At 44.7% G+C, this 23,102-nt stretch overlaps 1 protein-coding gene across 1 annotated transcript in view; it reads left to right on the plus strand.

Moving 5' to 3' along the window:
* LOC119465157 (myogenic factor 6) overlaps positions 1-23,102 on the plus strand; it is a 120,845-nt gene that overhangs the window by 9,533 nt on the left and 88,210 nt on the right. Inside the window, exons 2-3 of the mRNA XM_037725957.2 lie at positions 11,328-11,624; positions 15,226-15,354. Coding sequence (XP_037581885.1) covers positions 11,328-11,624; positions 15,226-15,354 — 426 coding nt within the window. The remainder of the gene's footprint in view (positions 1-11,327; positions 11,625-15,225; positions 15,355-23,102) is intronic.

Consider the following 23,102-nt stretch of genomic DNA (forward strand, 5'->3'; position numbering starts at 1 on the left):
CAATCCTACATCCACGAATGATAGGTAGAGTACGCTTACAGCTAGATGAAAGTGCGCCGGAAAAACACCTAACTGACATACTTTGCAGGCTCAAGTCAGTTTAACGCGCATTATTTGGTAACGACTGTGGGTAGAATGAACACGTGGTTAGAAAATATAGCACTTCCTAGGTAGATAACGCTGGTACTTGTGATAAATATTGTTCGCATTAAACTGAAGGCTGGTGCCAAAACAGGTGACAAGAACCAGAGAATGAAATAGGGTGGATGCACATAGTAATGGCCAACTTACGTTTAGCTTATTCTACTTGCATCAGTAACGTGACCATAGCTAGCCAGTGAGGAAGAACTCTGGGCAAAATTTCTTTCATGCGATTCTGCTGGCTTCTAGCAGAATATATTACCATACCTGTGTTCAGTATTGTTGCATATTGCATATTGTTTTTTGTCAAGAAACCTAATTTGTACTTCATAATCATAAGGAAGTATCCATTTCTGATCCATACCATATTCATCTACAATACCACTCGTTTCTTTACAAATAGACTCTGTGCTTAGTCACCAGCGAAAACCAAGCAGTTAGCATTCTTGGGTATGCAAGCCGCTTGCATCACAAAATATAAAGCTATTACTTCGTGCAATCTAGAAATTTCTGCCATTGACAAAACTGCCCACATGATAAAAATCAACGCTGCTAAAAATTTGCATTCATAACATTAGTGCTCAGGCGCGTCCACATTTCAGGACAGCGCATGTATGTCTTCACGTATGGTCCCTAAATTACCCTGACCGATAGAAGCATCTTCAAAAGTGCGTATCCCGGCCACGGCGGCCGCATTTCGAAGGGGACAAAATGCGAAAACACCCGTGTACGTAGATTTAGGTGCACGTTAAAGAACCCCAGGTGGTCCAAATTTCCGGAGTCCCCCACTACGGCGTGCCTCATAATTAGATCGTGGTTTTAGCACGTAAAACCCCATCATTTAATAATTTTTGAAAATCAAAAGTGCAGTGACAACTTTTGAAACAAACGACACATGTACGAAGCAGAGAGGTCGGTTTGATAGGGCTTCTGTATCGGGGTATTACATAAGAAAACGCGATCGGCAACACTTATGCACATTTGACTTCCGAGCATACGCACGTCGCATAAAACGAGCGCTCTTACGCCTAGTTCCGCTGGGACGCCTATATATATATATATCCCGGTTTGTATCTTGCAAACACTTCGTAACAGCAACAACACAGCTCGAACGTCGCGGTCACCACGGCGCATCGCAGGCGGCAAAATGGCTCACGCAGTATAGCACACGAGGAATGACAGCGATAACGAGGCAACATATATTATCGCTAGTGATCTTGTCATCACTTCTAATGGTTGTAGAGGACTGGCGTTCACAACTTCGCGGGAATGAACCGCATACACAGAACACATACAAGTCGCGTACGGTGGGTGCGCCGATCGGACACCTTTCACTTCGCTACGCCCTGAACATGTGTCGTACTCGGAAGGCACGTGTATGTGTATGCGACGATCGAGCAAACACAACACACTTCCTCCGCTCCGTCTATATCTGTCGCCAATCGCAGGCACTGATGAGGCCTGGAAAGGTACACAGGCTTGCTGCCTTCGATGATTATCTCCGTGGGTGCTGGATAACTCTAGTAAGAATCACAAGAACAAGCAAAATACACTGTTTCTGGCAGGGTTGTAGCCTAGGCCTGGCGTCCCCGCTTCGCTTCGCTTCGAACAAGCACCGTGCAAGGTCGATTGACATAGGTCGCGAAGATTCGGGCGAAAAGCGGTTCAGAACGAATTGTCACCGACATCAGCAAGGGTGGTCATGGGAGCAGCGATTGAAGCGCGACTATGCTTGGGGGGAACAAACATCGGGAAGGAAAAAGCATTTTATATATAAAGAGATTCACAGATAGATTCATTCAACGAAAATAAAGTTCCTAATCAATTTTATATACGCGTGGCGAGAAAAGAAGAGACAATTCTGTTTTACTTGGTAATTATCAATAAATACCCTTTTCAGCACCCACCGTCAGAGCGCCCACCGATAGCGGCGGGCACCGCTATCACTTGCAATGCAATGCAGCTCTTGAAGTGTGCAGAAAGGCGCGTTGGTAAAGTTCACCTGCTACAATACGCCCCCCTCACATGTTGTGTTGTTTTGCTTGCCGACGTTTGTCTAAATTTGGTGACGCGGTTAGTTTCATTGTTTCTTAACCTGTTCAGTCCAAAGCAGTAAGTTGCGACCGCCACATAATTGTTTAATTTAGTTGTTTTTGTGCGACAGCGCTGGCCGAAGGGCTTGGCGTCCGACGAAAGGACGAGCACTCTACGCCCAAAGCGTTCGTCGGCCTCCAAGGAAAGTCTGTTCTGTGCAGGGATGCGATTTCTACACCCGTACGTCTGACCTTTTCCTGCATCGCTTTCCCCGCTGAAAGCTCGCAACACCCATCAAGTCGTATGGCGGGGCATTTTAATATACAGCTGTAACGGCAGGCCCCCGAAAACAAATTTCGCGGCTTGACAACAAAATGACGTTCCTTCTGTTTTAACGGATATGACTTCACATTGTTTTTCTTCCGCCGGAAGTGTTCCCTGCTCACACAGATTGCACTAAGCCCCATGAACCGCCGATGCACCGCCATGTTTTGAACGCATGGGCTTCTATGGAAGCTTCGCTACCAGCAGGTCACATATTCTTACACCGTGCAGCAGGTATATCTACCTTGCACTGTGTTTGCCGTGATGACGTCCTACGCCATCCGCCTCGTACCAGCCAATAAGAGACGAGCAGGCATGCGCATGGCAAAGTTGCGTCCACCCGTCCAAAAGATCGTTGAGTCATCCGCACCATGTCCGCCCGCGGCCGAACAGAGGCGGAACAGACGGGCGGATTGAGCGATGGAGAATAGGCCCTAACGACGCCACCGAGCAAAGTCGAGACATCGAACGCAAGCGACAACGATGGACTGCGGGCGTCAGTGACGTCCTTTCCGTCAAAGCCGAATGTCTGTGTAACCTCATAATTGAGAAATACTTTCATGAACCATCGGGACTAACCCAGTGATAAACACCGGGGCTGCACGTTTCAGCTTCGATAGTTAGCCATCTTCACGGAGTGGAAGGTCCTACGAATTTTTTTGTGTATAATGCTCTCCGGGCCCTTAAAGGGCAACTCCGCCGTTTTTTTAACCTCATTGTGATACTGTCGTTTTCGAATGGCATTGACACTCCTGTCACGTGTTTGGTGGTTCAATTTCCTTAGAAACTCAGCAATAATCTTATATAACCAATAAAGAGGTACCAAAACCGAAACGGGTAGCTGCGTCGTGCGACGTCACGATGATTCTATGACGTCAGATCTTACACTACCGTAATGCAAACACGCAGCACACGTGGTGCTAACGCCATAAATCCGTCAGCGCCTTGAGCGCTGACGGATCGCCGTTTGCGTTTAACCCGCCGCTGCCGCGAGAAGCAGATGACGTGTTCAAGCTGAATGCATTGTATTGCGGCAAGACGAAGAGAAACACCAATTATCACGTCTTTCAAAACGATGATTGTTGGCCATTCTCTCGTAGAAAAAGGAACCAGATTCATCGTTGCTGGGCGAATTGGCGGTGTAGTCTCAGACGTCACTAATACATGGTGGCCAGTAAAAAGTTATACATTCATGGGTACGAGTCGAGAACACGCAACTAATTTTTAAAATTCAGCTCAAGAAAAACGAGATGACTTGCAGTCATATCGTCTGGCACAGATAAATGTGCAAAAGAAACGTATATTCAAAATTTTATTATGGTCAGTGGACATCAAAAATCGCCAGAGTTGCTTTTTAAGGATCAATAAATGAAATTAAATATATCACTTGTATTCACCCTTTTAATTCAGTGACAGAACACGTTTACCGCTGAGAAATATAGGTACAGTCCCAGCGGAAAATGATTCGCGAAAGTGACTGGTAACTGGCGCGGCAAAATCACGACACGCGGCACAAGTGACTGGCGGCAGGAGCGGCACATTCCATTTTCCAAAGCAGGGGTGGCCGTCAGAAAGCGCGTCGTGATATTGGCGCTCCGGCCACCATTCATTTGTGCCAGATGTCGCGATTTTTCTGCTCCAGCCACCAGTCACTTGTGCTAATCTTTTTCCTCGGGGACTCTACCTAGAGTGAGTTCGCGTCTTTAATAGCAAATCTGAAGAAGTAAATAGCAACGCATCCACCTGACACTATTTATCTATTTATTTATATATTTACTAGGTTTCTGCTGCCTTAGAATAAGGCCGTAAGCAGGAGTGGGCAGTGAGACAATGTCTCTCTGGTTGAACAAAATACATTATAGCACACTGTAATGTTAAACAAAAGTGTTGAACAAAAAAAAACACTGTAAACACACAACTGGGAACATACTTAGAGAAATACAAATAAATTACACAATGCATAACGTATACTGAAAGATGTGCCAAAGTCAGAACAGCAAAAGAATTACAATTGTTCTTACAAAAGAACAAAAGTTGTTACAATTGTTTCAGCTGCGCTAGAAAAGAAGGCACTGTTGTTGCATCCACAAAATCACTCGGGAGACCATTCCACTCACGTACAGCTCGCGGGAAAAAAGAATGCTTGTAGATGTTAGTCCTGCAAGAAAACTCTTTCAAATTTTTTGAATGATACGCCCGCGTGGGTCGTCGCGTAACTTTTTCTATGTATGCACTCGAGGCAATGCCAAGCTTATCATGATAGAGCAAGTACATGTATTTTAATCTTTCGCAATGTCATCGTAGTTGTAGGGATTCCAAGCTCGCTGTTTGAAAAAGAGCACTAACTGAAGTATGGCGACTGTACGAGCGAAAGATAAAACGAGCGGATTTTCTCTGTACGTTCTAAAGTTTATCAATATTTTTCTTAGTGTACGGATCCCAAACTATGGAGGCATATTACAAAAGTGGACGGATATCGGTTTTATAAGCGAATAATGTCATTACTTGAGTCGTCTGGCATAGAGACCTTCTTAGGTATCCAAGTTTTTTCATGGCTTTCTGTTCTATAAAAGTGATGTGGTCATTCCACCGAAGGTCTGAAATGATTATTACACCTAGGTATTATAATAATTTACAGCAGTAAGACAGCGACCGTTAGTCGAATACGGGAAAAGTCAGTGGCGCCTTCTTTCTTGATATTGTCAAATAGCCAATGACATATTACAAATATCATGAAAATGAAACTTGAATAGCCGAGAAGCAGGTATTTACATTGCGACAAGCACGAAGAAGGGAAAACAGTGATGTTTCAAGCAACATGAGGACGCCACCTTTCTCTACAGATCTATTGTGGGCATCTTAAGTTCCAGTTGATTAGAAGAGACATGTGTGTAAATAGGCAGCTCATATAGTGTAATGGGCAAAATAGTTGCGCAACTAAATGAATAGCATTGAAAAAAATAACGCAGCACAGGGCGGCTGATCATTAGTGTTGATGACCGAAATTTGCTGCCATAGAGTGGGCTCGGTTGGTACAAAACCAATGTAATTAGAGTGCTTTGAAAGGGCTTCCGCGCTGTGATGAACATGAAGAATAATCCCAATAATACTTGACATTTGCTGCCACCACTGCCAGATCACAGTTTTGTAAAGTCCAGGAACTATCCTTGCGGAAACATTTTTACACGATATCTTTCTGTCGCTATTCGCCCGCACTGCTGTGTGCATCTGGAATGGCTAACTTGGGGACCCACTAGGAGTCACTTGGTATGTGTCCGATATATATATAAATAAAATAAATAAACAAAAATGTCTGATGGTCAATTTCGTACACTGGTCCTCCAGAAAACAAGCCTGCTGACCTAGCTAACATGAACCATGGACGCATGAATAAACCACCCTGAAGAATTTCCGACGTGCAATCCAGCGCTTCAGACCCATACCGCGTCAGGTTCGTCGCAGAGCAACAATTATGAAAAGTGAACTAGAGTCTCTCCTAGATGACGATGAAAAAAAGAGGTTACGGTATGCGTTCATTCCTGAAATTCACGGCGCGTCTCCCACAAGGTCCAGCGCGTCGTGTCTTGTGATAAAACACGTTTTAATGCTGAATAAGGGTACTGCCTTGTTTGCAAGGTCTACCACGGTGGCTGAGGGACGCGATAGTTACAGAAATCTTTCACGTGTCTTTTATCGAACCAATGATATAAACGTATGATTGGCTCCGCAGGTAATTTTAATCCGAAGCGCTCTTGTCCCAGTAAATCCAGTTTTTGTAGTCGTGTACCTCGCCGTTTTCGTGACCCGATACCAATGATAGTGCAGTAAAAAAAAAGAAGCCAGTAACAAGAAAGAAACCGCGGTTTGAATAGTCATCGTACATGACCTCTGCCAGCATTATAGTAGGAGCTTCGTGCCTCAAAAGAAAGTGCTTATGATTGCATAATTATTCATTACATCCTTAAGCCTCTGGAGAAAGTGCTTTCCACCAAATCCGGGCACCGTGTGCTCTCGATTTGAGGTCACACTTATAATAACTTATATTACGGCGAGGGTCCGCTCCAGTGCAATTCCGCTCATTTTGGATTGCTCTCAGAACGTTCTAGATAGGTACATATTCAATGCTACCAAGCATGTGCATTATGCACTTGTGTCAATCCACGTATACGTGACGAAAAGTCATGGCCTCAACCCGAACACTGGGTTTACTTTTGTAGCGTGCGTTCTTCCTCAATCACGGCCATCCTGCAGAAGGACCATAAACCGTTCCACGCTTAACCATCTTGCCGGAGGAAACGCCAATCGGCTGGGACAATAATGCCGGCGCAACTTTCTGACATGTAAGATGTAGGTAGTCCTACGTAGCGGTATCACGGGTTGATCAATCTTATAATTCAGTGCAGACAGTCCGCGCAGTATTTGGAACGGTCCTTCCATCCCCGCAGAGTTTTCTTGGTTTTGATGCCCCGGTGGCTCGTAGAGAACCAAGTCACCAACGTGACTTTCGATCGGTTCGCTTTTTTGTCTTATAGGAACATATTATTTGCATGGTGCGCTAATGATTTACTAAATGCAGCTTTTCGTGCTTCTTCAATATTTTAGGGTTCGCGACTACGCAGTGGTGGATAGGAAGGCATTCCATGTATAAGAAAAGAAGGTGGATATCTTGTACTACCTGTTGGGTCCTGTTCTATTCGCGAACGGCCACCGAAAAATGCTCACTTATGATTTGCGAGGTTCTTCGCTAATTTTGCTGTGAGTAGATTCACTATAGTCTGATTCGTGTTCATGTCGTCGCATTTTGGATGCTGAGACGGTGTGAAGAGCTGATAAATGTTGTTTGTTTCAACAACTGTTAGAACTTGCCTGCGGTAAATTCTGTGCCATGGTCAGATATAAATCCATTGGGCCTTCTCTAGAAGTTCATGTCGGAGGGCATGAAACAGAAACTTTGTTAACCCTCCTTTACGCTAAATAAGATGTTACCATTTTCGATCGCACGTTCGCAATGGAAACAGTAATTTAAATGGTCTTGATGCTCTTGAAAAGAAAGAAGTTGCGTAACAGGACTTCGAGAGAATGCGTCTGCTTCGATGTTATCGCTGCCTTTTTGGCGTCGAATGTTGACAGGAGCCCATGTGGATTTTTCATGTTACTGAGCCGCTGTAAGGCAGCGTGGTAAGTTGTGACAATAAAAGACTTTCCACGCTGGTAACAATGCCACTTGTCGACAGCATCAATTAGGACCAAGCGTTCAGGCCCTGTTATTTGGTAATTCTTTTAGTGTTTCGGCAATTTCAGTGTATGGTAAGCTACAAGGTGTTCCTTCCTTCGTCAACTGGTTCTTCTAACACAGCCCTCGTGCCTACCTTTGAGGCATCTCAGTAAAGAAGGCATATCTTGTTGGCGTCGAATATTTTCAGTGCTTTCTCTTCCTTTACCCGGTTTATTTCATTAAATGCATTTTCACATAGAACACCCCCTTCCCTCTGAGTGCCATTGCGTAGCAGTCTTGTAAGAAGATAAACAATATTGCTGAAAGGGGGAATGCACGGCGTGTCGACGTTCATGGTCCCTAGAAAATGTTGCAGGTCTTTCTGACATGTGAGTTTCAAAACCGCAAGATTGCTTCAACGTTCCTCGTATTGGGTGTCACAGTGCTTTGCGAAACTGTGTCCAAGATAGTCAATAGAACTCTAAGCAAAATTACGTTTTTCATTCAGCTTAATATTATTGAACGTCCAACAAGATGTTCAACAAAGCTTGTAAGTGGCCTATATACACCAAAATATGTTAGAAAACATTAGAATCTAGACGATGTAGTTGGCAATATTCAGCAAACAGTGGTTTGCAATTACTGATTTTACAGATCTTACAAATGCTGCAAAGGCGTTCTTTAGATTAAAAGGCACAACTGAGAAATCCTGTGACCGTTAGATGTGACAAAAGCCGCTTTAGGAATGGCTTCTTGGGGCATCTGAACGCTCAAATATCCCATGTGATACCAAAACTTGAAAAGTACCATGACGTCGCAAGGTGATCTAGCACATCATCGGTGCATGTGATAGCCAGACAGTGTAATGGAGTTACGTTTGCGGCCGCTGACGCACAAACGAGATCGGCCTTCGGCTTCGTTTTCCCCCAGGATTACAGGTGCAGCGTAAAGGGAGAAAGATGGTCGCGCTACATCACGTTAGAAAAGATTGTCGATTTGTCATGTACTCTCCGCTTTGTTGGCCTGGGAGCATCGATATGGCGGTCGCTGAATGGTAACGTTGTTGGTCTGTGTAATGTCGCGTTGCTTATTCGCGAGGCAACCGAAGTCCACTTGACATTTGGAAAAAATGTGACAGTTCTGATAAACATCCCCTACTACTGCTTGCTGGGACTCCTGGATATGCGTTATGTCAACATTTGCAATAAAGAAGCATCAACGTTGAAAAATTGCTTTCGATATGTCGGAGTGCGTTGGGTAATGTCGTTGCCTTAAGCCCTCCATAAAGTAGGGCTTAAAAAGCAGGCCTAATTACTGCCAAATGGCGGCTTTGTTTCCATGCCTTGGAGCAGAAGTGCTTGGACTGTCTTTGATAACTTTCCCGGTTCTAGTTCCATTTGCACGCAACCCGATCTCCTTGTTGATAAAGTTGCATGGTGATTCAATTCGATAATTGTAGCTCCTGTACCTAGAAGCGCACTAAAGGTGTTCCCGTTCATATGCATCAAACTGATCAACATAGCTTCGCATCGGCCGTGTCATTTCGCTGTTCGAAAGCAGGGGTAGAAACTCTTTCACAGCAATGGCAGTGAACATTTGCAATAAGTTCTACTGCGGCTATTGCGGTACTCACCGGGAGCAATTTGTGACTGTCATGCCGAGTCTTGTCACTTTGTAACAGGGTGACGTTGCGTGATCACTCGCCTTACTGAACGAGAAAAGTCGGCGTGTTGCAAAAAAAGGTCATTACCGTAAGATACATTTCCATATTTGGAGGCACATCGTCGTTCAAGCCTGGAAAGATTAGGGCTTCCTTAAGGTGAGCGAGGCTGCCTAGTTGTGCTTTCTTTTCGTAATTCTGCGTGGTGGATAGACCACTCTGCCATTATCAACCTTATCAAACTCGATCCTTATTAACCATGTTCGGTTGTTATCAACCATTTCAGAATCTATCCGACCCTTAACAACCCTTATCTGTCTGCATGAATCATATCAGAATTTATGTGATTATTGTAAGCCCTTATTGCTCTTTAGCAACATATCCAACCGTGTCGAACCATTATCAACCGCGATAAGACCCATATGACCCCTCAACACTCCTTATAAACTCATTGACCGCTTATCGGTCTGTGCTGCGCAACACCACAGCCAATGCCACACAACACATTCATATAGTTCAGATATATTGGCTTTCTGAAAGCGTGGGCATTTAGCCTGGTGGGTACGACACTCGGCTTCTGAGCGTCACGCGTCACGCATCAGCCACGGGTTTCCTCAGTGAGTCGATAGAGAAATGCTTACACATTAAAAAATTTTTTTATCCCTATTACAGAGAAATCGGTCATAACAGGAAAGTGAACCTTGTGCTCTAAGAAACAGTTGAAGCTTTGCTGCATATTCACAAATATAAGTCCTCAAATGTGCACTTCTTTTATTCTTGAAGTTTCGCTCGAAACAATGACAGCTAGAGCAAGCACGCGAGGCCTGCGCTGCTGCGCACTGTAACTGGAAGCCCGGAGGCTACCAGGCATCCAACGCGACGGTGAATGCTATGCGGCGAAACGGCGTCGTTTGATAACCGGTGGCACCGCGCGCGCGCCCATGCAGTTGTTCAAATATGAGCAGGCACGCGAAAACGAATCACGGAAAACGGATCACGGCGTGATCCGCCGCGGCACCACCGATCAGTGACGGTTGTTGGGCGTGGCCTTCCGAAAAGCGCCGTAAACGCGCTACCATATCTAGGTATATTTCTTCTTTCTTTTTTTTTTGTTCGGATAAAATAAATGGAGGAATTTTCGCAGTTTGGTGGCGAGGAATACTCTTTCTCGCTTGATTGATAATAAAAGAAATAAAGTAAATATGAATGCTTGCATTCAGATGATGATGATTCAGATGATGCTTAAAACATAAAATAAGTCATTTAAACAACAAGACTGAAACTCTGATTCCAGAAGTTTTCATAGGCAACGATGGCCGCATAGGTGTCCAGGCTGTTGGGAATGTTTTCCTGCAGAATTCAGTGACAAAACAAACGATACCTAAATATCCTCCTTACAAGGAATACATGACATCAAAGCACAATTCCTTTAATATAGCATACGCCTACTTGACTAACCACTAGGCAAACACAAAACGGCAATGTATGACCGCGAGACACTACCAAACATGTCACCTTTACTATTCTTAGGTGTCCAGACTGCAAGGCATTTTTTGTACAGAATTACTAAGTGGTAAAAGAAATTATACCTAAATATCATCATCAGGATAAGTATACGTCATCATGAGCAGAATGACAATTGCGTGACGTACGCGCATGAACAGATTTTTTGGTGGAGCCCGACGTAAAACATTTTCGTGTTTGAAAACCGTGCAAGAGATGTTCGTACGCGAAGGGCAGGCTCTGGTGATGAATTTTGTTATAACTATGCCCCTGCGGACGCGAATCTTGCGTGAATAATTTTTGCATGTGTTGGCTTTATATGATACTTATCGTATACGGAATCGTCAATGAACAGCAATTGAAAGTACCTTATCGGTGAAACGTTCTTATTTTGTCTTGTTTCTGAATTCCGCAACACAAGCATGACCATGTTTCATATTTATTGTGCAGGTAAGCGACGGGCGCAACCCGGAACCCCGACAACCCAGCCCGGCAGAAGAGCAGCAGGGTCAGCCGTCGTCCACCGAGCAGCACGTTCTCGCGCCGTGCGGAGCCGCGGGAAACGGTGCTCCGGGTCTTCGACGGTGTCTAGCCTGGGCGTGCCGAGCGTGCAAGCGCCGCACGCTGGCCGTTGATCGACGGAGGGCGGCGACACTGCGGGAGCGTAGGCGGTTGCGCCGCGTCAACGAAGCCTTCGAGGCGCTCAAGAGGAGGACCTGCGCAAATCCCGGGCAAAGGCTGCCGAAGGTGCGCTTTCCTTTGCATCTGCAAATTTCAAGCAACTGCTGCTTGTTGGGCGATTGACCAGTTCACGCTGTGCGGAGATGTGCGGTAGAAAGGGAGATGGGGATAAGGGCTGTTAGTGAAAGGCACACGAAGACAAACATGGGAGCACACTTACTACTACTTACTAACTTGCTACTATTCTGTCCTATGTGTCTCTGCGTTAACTAGCCTTACTAGCCGCCCGTACTACTTTACTTGATAATCTTATGGCCTTCCTACCTGTCGTTTTTTTATATCACGTCCCCGTAGCTGAGGTCCTGTTATTCTACTCTTTTGTTTACAATATAAGCTCTTTAACTTGCAAGTATGACTCGCTACACGAGCGCTATACCACGAAGATTTTCTGGTACATAAAAAAAGTCGCAGTTTCCTTCGAAAGGGGAAGCATTGGTTGCGATAGCTAATTAGTAGACAGCTATTCGTAGACGATGGCGTCATGCCGACGATGGCTTATCGAAAGTGGGATCAGGTTAAAATGACGACGATGGAACGACCGCGTCGGCATCCCGACGACGGTAGGACAAAGAATGCATCACGGCGAGTGAAAGCGAAGACGAAATGACCACTATGGCATAACAATGGTATGAGAACAATATGATTAAGACCTGTGACCAGTGAAGTGAGATTAAGATTAACACCAGTGAAGTGAAACACAAGAATTTAATTTAGAAAGCTAAGCCGGTATGCCAGAACGTCTGTAGTGCGAGCGCTGATGCATGGTCTAATGCAGACGGATATGCAAAGAAACCTTAGCTTAATAACATCCAGTTTTATTATCAAAACATGCGTGTCTTCGTAAGATAAGTGTTATGTTGGCCGGACCTGCCTGCCCAACAGACCCACCACGCGACTCAAGTCAAACCCAGTCGAACCCGAATTGAACTTTTCATTGAAGCATGTCTACTGCTATATATACATGTGACACTTGTGGCGCCACCTCTCGATGTTATATGTTGTTACTTTTAGTGACGGCACCTCCTTGTGCTAGTGTAAAACACTAGAATAAGCAATATGTTTGAAAAGAAAAAACGTTATGTTCGTTGTGTGAATGTTTCTCATAAGACATCATGGCTTATCAATGGGTCGATCCACCATGGGCACTGCTGACGTAAAGCTGGTCAGTTGCTTCTTAAAGAAAGCTACCACTCTAATTTAGGATAAATCTATTGTTTCCGTTTCTTGCAAAGCACTGTATGCCACAGGAAGCATCGTGATTCCTACTGAAGACTAACGAAACAAATAATAGTAAGGTTCTGCTTATCAAGAAGCAGCGGCTTGCGTCGAATATCAGATTTCGAACGCGCACTTCATGTAAGGCGCCACTCTGTAGTGAGGCAAAGAAGCTCACTGCAATGATATAGCAAGATGGGCGCGGTGGTTAAGCATCGTGAGCGTGGGCAGCGTGGGCGCGGGTATGTGTTTTCTTTCTTGTGTCTTCGTTTTTTTTTGCGCAGTTTATAAACGTCTAAATAGCTTTGTGACGCAGCTAAATTATCCGTGCATCTTGTTAGTTCAGCTAAATGCATCGGACGAACCAGCAACGCTAGGAAGATGGCACGCGTAAAGCCTTAATAGTGTTTTGGGGAATCAACGGTGATGTATTGGTCTGTACTGATTTTGCAAAATAAAGGGGCATATTTCTAGCGGCTCAATGGAAGGTTTATTTTGTTGCCTGGATATTTTGTTGGTGGTGCAGTATATGTTATCAAAACATAATTTTTTCGCTTCTGCGGAAATGACACAACGGCTTCCTCTGTACTTGACATATGAGGTGAACGCCGACAGCCTTCTTCAAGTGAACTGCCTCTTAACCAAATTAGTATTCATTGAGAGAGACATTTGCCGCTAGAAGAAACATACAAAAATGAAGACATATTGACGCTGTAGCGGGCTGCTCGTGTCGTCGTGAGCGTGATTTTCTTTTCGTGTGTGTCTTCTTCGCGGGAAATATGCCTTTCAGCTGAGGACGTTGTAGGTCGTTCTTGAAAAGCAACGTTGTCGTCAGCATTGCCGGGTGACGAGCCACCTTACGCACGCGCACCCCTCCGGTAGCGAGCGACGTCTCATCGCATCCCCTCCTGAAGATAAGCGACCTTCTCGCCATGCTGAAACTGCAATTCCCGTGCGTTTACGCATTCCACCAGATGCGGAAGAACGCGTCGAGCTCCCAGATAATGCTATGTTCTTCAAAACGTTTCGGTGACTTGCCGAGTGATGAAATACATCCGTCCTCGCACACTCCCAGCGCAATCGATGCACTCCAAAAATCCAGGGCCGGATTAACATAAACGTTCTTACGCTAAAAACTGTTCGTAGAAGAAGGTGTCAGCCAATCGTGGTGCTGGACATGTCATTAGCGAAGGCCAATAGCAAGCAGCACTTAAGAGGGAAAAGCTTCGTGAATTCGGCCCCGAAGGTGCTAAAAAGTTGTAAAGGCAACTCTATCGGTGGAGAGGTTGCATATCCAATATACAACGCTTTTTTTCTAGTGTACATGTACTCTACAGAGAGAGAGAGAGTAAGGCAGGGATGTTAACCGGACGCCAGTTTATGGCTTGCTACCCTGCACTGGGGTGGCGAAAATAGGGGCTGGAAAGACTGCAAAGAGCGAAAAAAATAAAAGAAAACGAACAGGTAATAGGATTGGCATTCCAATTAGAGGCATTCACATAGGCCGGCGGATCTCACAAATCGCAGTAGCACTCCAACGGTCGTCTGATGCGATGTTAAGTCCCGTCGATGTTGTAAAATTCTTGCTTCCAACAGAGGCTGGTCGTTCAAATGGTTGAGCATGACGGAAAGCGGTTCTTTCTGTACACTGTACTGAGGGCTCTGGCCCAGAACATGACGAATTGTTGCCTCGTCGCCGCAATGCCCACATGCTGCGGTGTCAGCCACCTGTATGTGGAATGATTAAGCCTTGGTAGATACGACGCCCAACACAAAAGAGCGGCACCTCTTCTGAGAAATATTGGCGGAAGCCGAGATTGTACAGGGTGGACAATAGGGCATGCATGAAATGTGGCTCATTCCACTCGAATGTGATGCATTGGCGGGCAAGTATACGGAGCATTCTTTCAGCATCTGTCCTAGAAAGTGGTATCAAATAGGCGACGGCCTTCTACATGAGCTAAAAGAGCAGCTCGATCGGCACGTTGATTGGTGATAATTCCCTGTGACTTGTTAGGCACTTAAAATTGTTTTCGTGTCCTTTCAAAGTCAGGTGGTGCATTACCTGTGTAATTTCGAACTTCAACTGTTCAGGCGTACTGCTCCGTAATGCTGACAATAAACAATGCAGGGCCGCCTTCGAGTCGCATAAGATGGACCATTTGTGCGTTCGTTTGTCTCCAATAAAGTGTAGCATGATTCAAAGCGTTGCGACTTCTGCTGCAGTTGACGTCCTCAAGTGATAAGTTTTGACCTTGATAGCGATGGCTCTTTCCGGAATGACGACAGCTGCCGTGCAGATGTTCAGCAGGACGGAGTCGTCGTTGTATATGCGTGTGTAATATGCTTGCAACATTCTTTACTCATATGACATCTCTGTTGTCTCGTGCAGGTCGAAATCTTGCGCAACGCCATCGAATATATCGAAGGACTGGAAGATCTCCTCGAGGCTGCAGATGGTGCACGGATGACCAGCAGGCTCTTCGAAACCCCAAAATCTAATTCAGCGAAACCACCGCAGGTACGTTCACATGCCTCGCGAATTTTTGCAAACGTTCACTGCCAAATTGCACTTGCGACAGCGCATTTCGGTCCATTCTACGCGTTCCTTTTTCATAACGCATTTTTGTACTACAATGCACCAGAAAGGGCAGAGTGCGCTATTCATACCACTTGCACGTGGGACAATATAAACGTTTTTTTTAACAAGGGGCTTTTCTAAACGAAACGACAACCCATTGCAGGAAATAGGTGGCGATAGTGATCTGCTAATACAAATATTAATGAGAACCTGTTTAAAATGAACTGATGCGGTGGGTATGGATTGTTGGCATCGATTAAATTGGCAGGTGAAAATAATGGAAGCATATATTCTCCTGATTGACAGTTGAGCACCAGGTTAATAAGTGCGTTGCCAATACAAAAGGTTCAATTGAAAAGAACATAGAAACGCAAGATTACTGCTTGTTATTGTCTACGGAGAAAGACACCCGGGGGTTCGGGCGTGGTCACACACCTTTCCAATTCGTCATTGGCTGAGAGATTAGGCGGAGCTAATCTGTCGTTCGACTTCTTTATCTACGAAGCGTGAATGGATCATCGATCACCACTTAAGCACCAGTGATGTTATGGAGTCAAATTCCGCCACCCTCTGTAACAAGACCTACTCCCACTCTTCGCTTTATAAAACATCAATATACAGAGCCAAGTTAGGGTCCTGGATAATCACTACACCTGTTGATGAAAACCCATGATGAGTACCACCTATCGAAGTTTCATAATTGGTCAGGCTGCGCCAAATCTATATAAACACAAAATTGCAGAGAGATGCCTTGCGCTGTGTTAACAATCAAAGTTTGTAATTTTGATCTAGCAATCTTGCTAATTTGTTAATAATTGATGTAGAGTTCCGTACCTACTTTTGCAAGAAAGATATGCTGGATTGTGGCAAGGTTTCCAGAAGAGCAAACATCGTAGCGCGTCACAATGTAGGACATAAAAGAAAAGCAAGGAACGAGCACTCACAACACGTTTTTTGGAACAGCTGCTGGTCTTTATTGTGTCTACTTTCTTTATATTTTCGCGTGTAGATCTGTTTTGTACATACGCGAAAATAATAGATATGCGACGAAGACAAAGATTCCGTGGATAGGCAGGGTTGCATGCACCGTCTATGATTCACCTTCCTTCTGAGCATACTATGGAAACGTTGTATCAGTTTGTGATAGCAACCAAAGAGGTTTAGTTATGAATCATTGAGACTCGTTATGGACGAATGAGTCCCACAGTTATCAATGGAGCAATGGTCTTCGTTATCTGGTCTGTCTCTTTAACGAGAAATAGCATCGATCAATATTTCCCCTTCAGAATTACTGCATTCTACCAGAGTATGAGATTGCAGCGGACATTTTACTGTAAGCGCTTGATAAACCGATTAGATATGGTTAAATGTTTCGCGACCGAGTGAGAAAAAAAAACAGAGCCCCAGTTTCTTGCTCACTTTAAAATGTTTAGATTTTTTTCGACACCCTTCTCCTAAATATATTGCTAATTGACTTAAACTGCACTTTATAAGGTTTGATTGAATTGACTCAAAGATTAGAATAAATCGCACCATTGCAACTATGGAGAAATAAGTTCGAACAACGGTAAGTATCTAATTTAACGTATGAAAAAATTTCAGAAGCGCCATGCGATATTCGGTTTGATAAATATATTACATTTTGGTTGTCCGTCGGCAGCATGCATTTGGGACTGCTCAGCTCAATAAGACTTCAAAAATATACATTCATAAGCATTAATGGAGTTATACAGTGAAGCCACACGTAGGCAAACACACTCTTTGCATACTTTAGCGCTTTTGTTACGGTGTATATTACCGAGTCGCCTAGAGTAGTGCTGGTCACAATGCTCCTCGTGTACATGTCTACAGTAATTAAACGAGGATAACACCCTAAATGAGCCTCCAAAGGGGTATACCACTCCAGGAACTAGAGTCGAGGACCTGAACTCCTTGCCTGCACGTCATACATGGAGTCAAGATCAGGCGTGACAGTTCCAGTGCGCCGCGAATAACAACCATAGCGTACAGACGTCAACAACTCTAGTGCCAGAGCAAGGACAAGATGAGGATGGTCTAGCCTTGTGGCACAGCGTTTTGTTCGTCTACTTCTGCTCATTTTTCCCTCTTAGAATCGCAGGGGGGCCCCAGCGCGGTGACATGTTATCCTTGTTAATGACACCCTTTAGAGCCGTTTCGGCGGGAACACTCGCTTGCACGTTCACCGCCTCGTCCGGGAAAAAAAACTGCGCGCTAGCGTTGTCATCAACGCGTCGAGAGTCTAGGAATAGCATCATCTTGCAGATGATGGAGGACGCTGTTTCCCCTTCGTTTCCTGGCTTAACGTTCCGGTTTCTCTAGAGGACATCCTCCACGTTCACTTTTGCTCTTCGCTTTGTGCTGAGAACCGCGGAACAACCCCGAGTCTTGTTCTTCAAAAAGGTGATGCGGAATGCCCATAGGGAGAAGTGATTCAGAGTGCCCGCTCGGGTGCCTTTCGTTATCCCACGTACACGCATCGTGTTGTCTCTCTACGGCGGAAGACGGCGTCGTGGTGCAGTACTGCCTTCGCAGTGCCATTCACGAACAACGAAGAGTATTATTTGCTCTCCCAGTGTAACTGGCTGGACAAAGGCAGCTCTTAATGATACGCTTTTTTTGGTAGACTTTTTTTCGCATTTATTAGATATTTACGGCTTCTAGCTGAGGCACGAAGTTACGCCTTGTGCTTGTTGCGCCAGCATAAATATCTTACGCTTAAAAGGAGAAGTAAGAGGTGAACGCCCCACATGAACTAGAAAAAGGGAGCGCGACAGAACGAACACAGAAATGTGAGGGTTTCGTTTTCTGGACTGTAGAGGCGACTTCGGTCTTCTGCAAATTATTCCGCACTACACCAAATTCAAAGGCGAAACGTCTGTCAGGTGTACTGTGCCTAAAAACGATAAATGTTTAAACCAGGTACCCTGTAGCCACCATATGTAAACAAACAAAATGACTGCGAACTATTTATGCTCGCAGGTTAGTTGTCACGTTCTATCCGTTATTGTTTGATACCGTAGAAGTGTTATCAATTATTTCATCTTCTTTCAATATTATTTGCGTAACCTTTGAAGAATATGCTGCATGACGGTGTTGATCTTTCTTTTTTATTGTTATTTTTAATGCTGTGCGAGCATTTACTTGAGCACCAGATGAAAATAGGTGACGGCTGAACAAGAAATCGCACAAGCTTGAAGCACGTCGTGGCCTTCATTTCTAACCATAACGCATCAACTTATTTTCTATTGTCCATTAAAAGTTCCTACAATTGTTCTAAATTAGAACGACAGAAAGCTGAGCTAGTTAGTAAGGGTCCATAATTCAAAAAAAGGTAAGGCGTGCTGACACGGACACAAGAGGAGAGAAATTAACCGGCGGGTCACCTTCCAATCTTTCCTTACATTGCCAAGACTGCGAAGATTGTAACTGTACGCCAGAGCTTCTATAGAAGCCCATACGTTCAAAACATGGCGGTTCATCGGCGGTTCGTGGGGCTTAGCGCCATCTGTGTGAGGAGGGAACACTTCCGATGGAAGAAAAAATAATGTGACGTCATATCCGTTAAAAACAGAAGTGACGTCATTTTGTTCTCAAAGGCGCGAAATTTGTTTTCGGAGGCCTGCCACTACAGCTGTATATTCAAATGCCCCGCAATGCACTTGATGGGCGTTGCGACCTTTCAGCGCGGAAAGCGATGCAGGAAAAGGTCAGCCGTACGGGTGTCGAAATCGCATCCCTGCACAGAACATACTTTCTTTGGAGGCCGACGAACGCTTTGGGCGTAGAGTGCTCGTCCTTTCGTCGGACGCCAGGCCCGTCGGCCAGCGCAGTGGCACGAAAACAACTAAATTAAACAATTATCTAGCGGTCGCAACTTACTGCTTTTGACTGAATAGGTAAAGAAACAATGAGACTACCCGCGTCACCAAATTCAGACAAACGTCGGCGAGCAAAACAACACAACATGTGAGGGGGGCGTATTAACAGGTTAACTTTACGAGCGCGCCTTTCTGCACAGTTCAAGAGCTGCATTGCATTGCAAGTGATCGGTGGGCGCACTTACGGTGGGCGCTGAAAAAAGGTATTTATTGATAATGATTAAGTAAAACAAAACTGTCTCTTCTTTTCTCGCCATCCGTATATAAAATTGATTAGGAACTTTATTTTCGTTGAATGAATCTAGTAGTGTCTCTCTTTATTTATAAAACGCTTTTTTTCTTTCCCAATGTTTGTTCCCTCCAAACATAGTGGCGCTTCAATCGCTGCTCCCGTAACCACCCTTGCTGATGTCGGTGACAATTCGTTCTGAACCGCTTTTTGCCCGAAGCTTCGCGATCTATGTGAATCGACCTTGGTACAGTTCCCTTATAATCTTCATGTCTGTTTACGCTTGACCGTCGGGCGAGCATGAATCGACCGTTATTCGAAGCCGCGATCTCCCTCACTTCATCCTCGTCTGACTGCGAGGCATAAAGAGGTTCATCACACAACAGCGTCTGCTATGACCCTGAATAATTGCAACGCTCAAATTCAAATTTATTCAGATATAACGACTACGCTGGAAATATTGTATAAAACATCTGGATGCCTAGCTCAAGGATTGTTAAGATCCATGCAAGTTAGTATTCACAATGACAACGACGATGCGGCAAAGAATGAATCAATCATATCTACATAAATATGCATTTAGAAACGAAACAAAAGGCAGGGTGCTTCTAGTAATGGCTACGACGAACCTACTGAAAGAAATTTATACTTAATAACTATACACCTAAATTGACAAAAGCAGACAAATGCACCAACAATATGAATACTCTAACTAGATAATAGTAGTGAATTATAATGGCATTTCAGTGATGACGAAAAACATTTGGCGTGTTTTACTTCTCATGGCAAGTTGTTCCATAAGAGAGCTGCAGTGTTGTTTGACTTCCTACTTCCACACACTTTATGAATTTTTGGCGGGAGAAAATTTCTCTTGAGTGCGCTGCGTGCATTGTATCTCGTGTATTGCAGCCCAATTTTTCATGTGAAATTGGGATGCAATTTATTACGATGCATATTAAGCAGCGCCAGCTATCTCTATGTTTGGAACCATTTATGAGCCCCTCCATATGACGAGATTCATGTCTTGCATTAGGATCAAGCGCCTGACTTTTTCGATTCAGAAGTTACTCTAACTTTTAGAATTACTTGTGTTATGAATACCTCGAGCGATATTAAAAAGTACATAGCGACTTGTTCCTGCCTAGTTGACGTAGACGAAGGTTCGCCTGCGCATTCCTTGCACGCTTGAGACATTTTGGCTCGGAAAAAAAGATCTTGACCGTACAATCATAAATCCTACAACAACGTAAGCTCGGTAAAAGGAAACACATTTTACACAAATACACTCCACCGGGTAAATAATTATACAAGGAACAAAATATAATACACAAACGAATATAAACAAACACTTACTCAAGCCTAAAAGGACTACACGCAATCTACCCAGAAGACTGTGAGCAAGAATGCGCACACCGTCGCATAGAGGCGGATCTGTAGCACATTGTATGAGCCAGCAAACAAAATACAGAAATATAAAGAATAGAACAACCGACGATTTAGTGGCGGGGGAAAATGGCCTGCAGCGTAAGTCCGAAAGATCAACACGAGCTGACCAAAAGAGCAGATGCGGGTGCAAGATCCAACGGACTGCCGGAACGGGGGAACCGATCAGAAATTTTAAATCTCATTATAGAATGTTTTCATCATCATGATGCAGAAAGCGCGGCAGCAGCTCACTGGCTAGTTGTCGGTGCAGTTCTTGTGAATTGCGCTTTATTAATTTTTTGGGACTGAGTTCCCTTCTTACCTTTTCACATGTATGCCTCCGTGGTAAGAACACTGCCGAGAAAATTAACGTATTATCGTGCGCTCGATATCTTTAAACAAATACGAAAGTATATTATGAAACGATGTGTGCGTTGGAAATAAATATTGACGCGTTCTCTGCGCATCTTCAATAAAGCTTATGTTCGAATTTGCAGCCTTCAATAGCGAATGCAATATTGAAGACGAGTACAGAAAAATGTATATAGTGTATAACCTGCGGCTGTCCAGTGGACCACAGACATTACTCTGTAAGTCGGGTGTCCTGCCATGCGGTTGTTCAACCGAAAACTACAGTTTCGCCCGTCAAGAGAAGCAGGGATGCGATAACTCACAAAATATATTGCGCAGTAAGCCCTAAGATTTCGCAGGTGCGAGCGAGCAAAAAGTAAATGTGTCAGACTTATTCGTTCATAGTTGTGCCTCCCGGTGGTGGGTGGAAAGGCCCAGATTTTCTTTCTCCTTTGATCTGTCCGGACTTAGCCACTGCTCATACTAAAGCAAGGCTTTAGCTTCTTACTGATATATTTGTTACTGCTGAATGCTTGACCACGTCAGCGCCATGCAGTAAACATGAAAAGAAGCTAAGGGGGCGAATCGCTAGAAGTCTTATCAAGACGAAGCAGACGCGCTTTTTGATTGTGCTTCCATCCAGATGAAGAAAACTTAATTTAGAACTGCCTCCGTGAAGTAGAAGCTGATGTGCTAGAGAACAAATAGTGCAAGGACGCCAACTCTTATTAGTGGGTATGCGCCAGAACCACTCAGGGCAACAACAACAACAACTGTTTAGTGCACAGCTGTTGAAACGGGGCTAGCCAATCATGGCAGCTGCTGGCGCGTTCGCGTTGTGCACGGCCAATATTCTTCGCTGCCGAAAGCATGTGCAATGCTCGCATAGAGCACCGCAGGTTGGTTGATGATCTTTCCCGCCTCGGCCGTCAAACGTTGGCAGAGCAAGAAATGTGCCCTGGGCGTGACTGCTGAGGTAGTTTTCTGGCCATCCAGACCTTAATCGACGAGATACAAAGTGTGGGTCTAGGCTCTAGGCTTTCTAGACTTATCCTTCATGTTTATTGCATCTTCCTTATGTTGTCATCGTCACCCGTCGGGCTCCTATTTCCTTTCTTCTTCAGGGCAGAGAAATACCCCTCAGACCGGCCTGCGTACCTTTAAAATCGTTAAACTTTTCTCTGGCCATACAGTACATATTACTGTACAATTAGGTACATATTAAGCATAAAAAAGGGGAGTCTGAGATGGAAGGTAGAATCCCTGGTTGGCAATCGGTTGGTCTTGAGTTGGTTGGTCTCGCTCAAGAGTAGAATTTTTTCCCCTCTTGGGGATTTTCTTGGAAATGATTTGGGAGTCCAGGGAAGGATCTGATGCACACCGGCAGCCATCAAAACGACCCGGGAAGTCATCTCATGACAGCTATCGCTGTAAAAGCTCTCTTCCACAGACTAAACATCTCCCTTTAAGTGTGGTACCATAACGGAGAAATTCAGTATCACAGGTTTCTGAGAATATTCGGAAAATCTTATGCCTGCATTGTTACCCCCCCCCCCCCCCCACACACACACACACACACACCAAGACTTGCCACCGAGGGCAAAATAATCTACCTTTTTACCACCACCAACCCTAGCAAAGTAAAGGGGTTTGTGGAGTTCGGAGGCGCTAACGTGCGAAGCTGTTGAATGGAAACAGTAACTGTTCCTACTAGTGTGCGCTGGAGAGCGCTCTGGTTGGAAAAGTCTCTCTTGTGCATGCGCAGTATTATTTGTTCCAAATGT

This window comes from Dermacentor silvarum, chromosome 9, assembly GCF_013339745.2.
Source record: "Dermacentor silvarum isolate Dsil-2018 chromosome 9, BIME_Dsil_1.4, whole genome shotgun sequence".
Lineage (NCBI taxonomy): Eukaryota > Metazoa > Arthropoda > Arachnida > Ixodida > Ixodidae > Dermacentor > Dermacentor silvarum.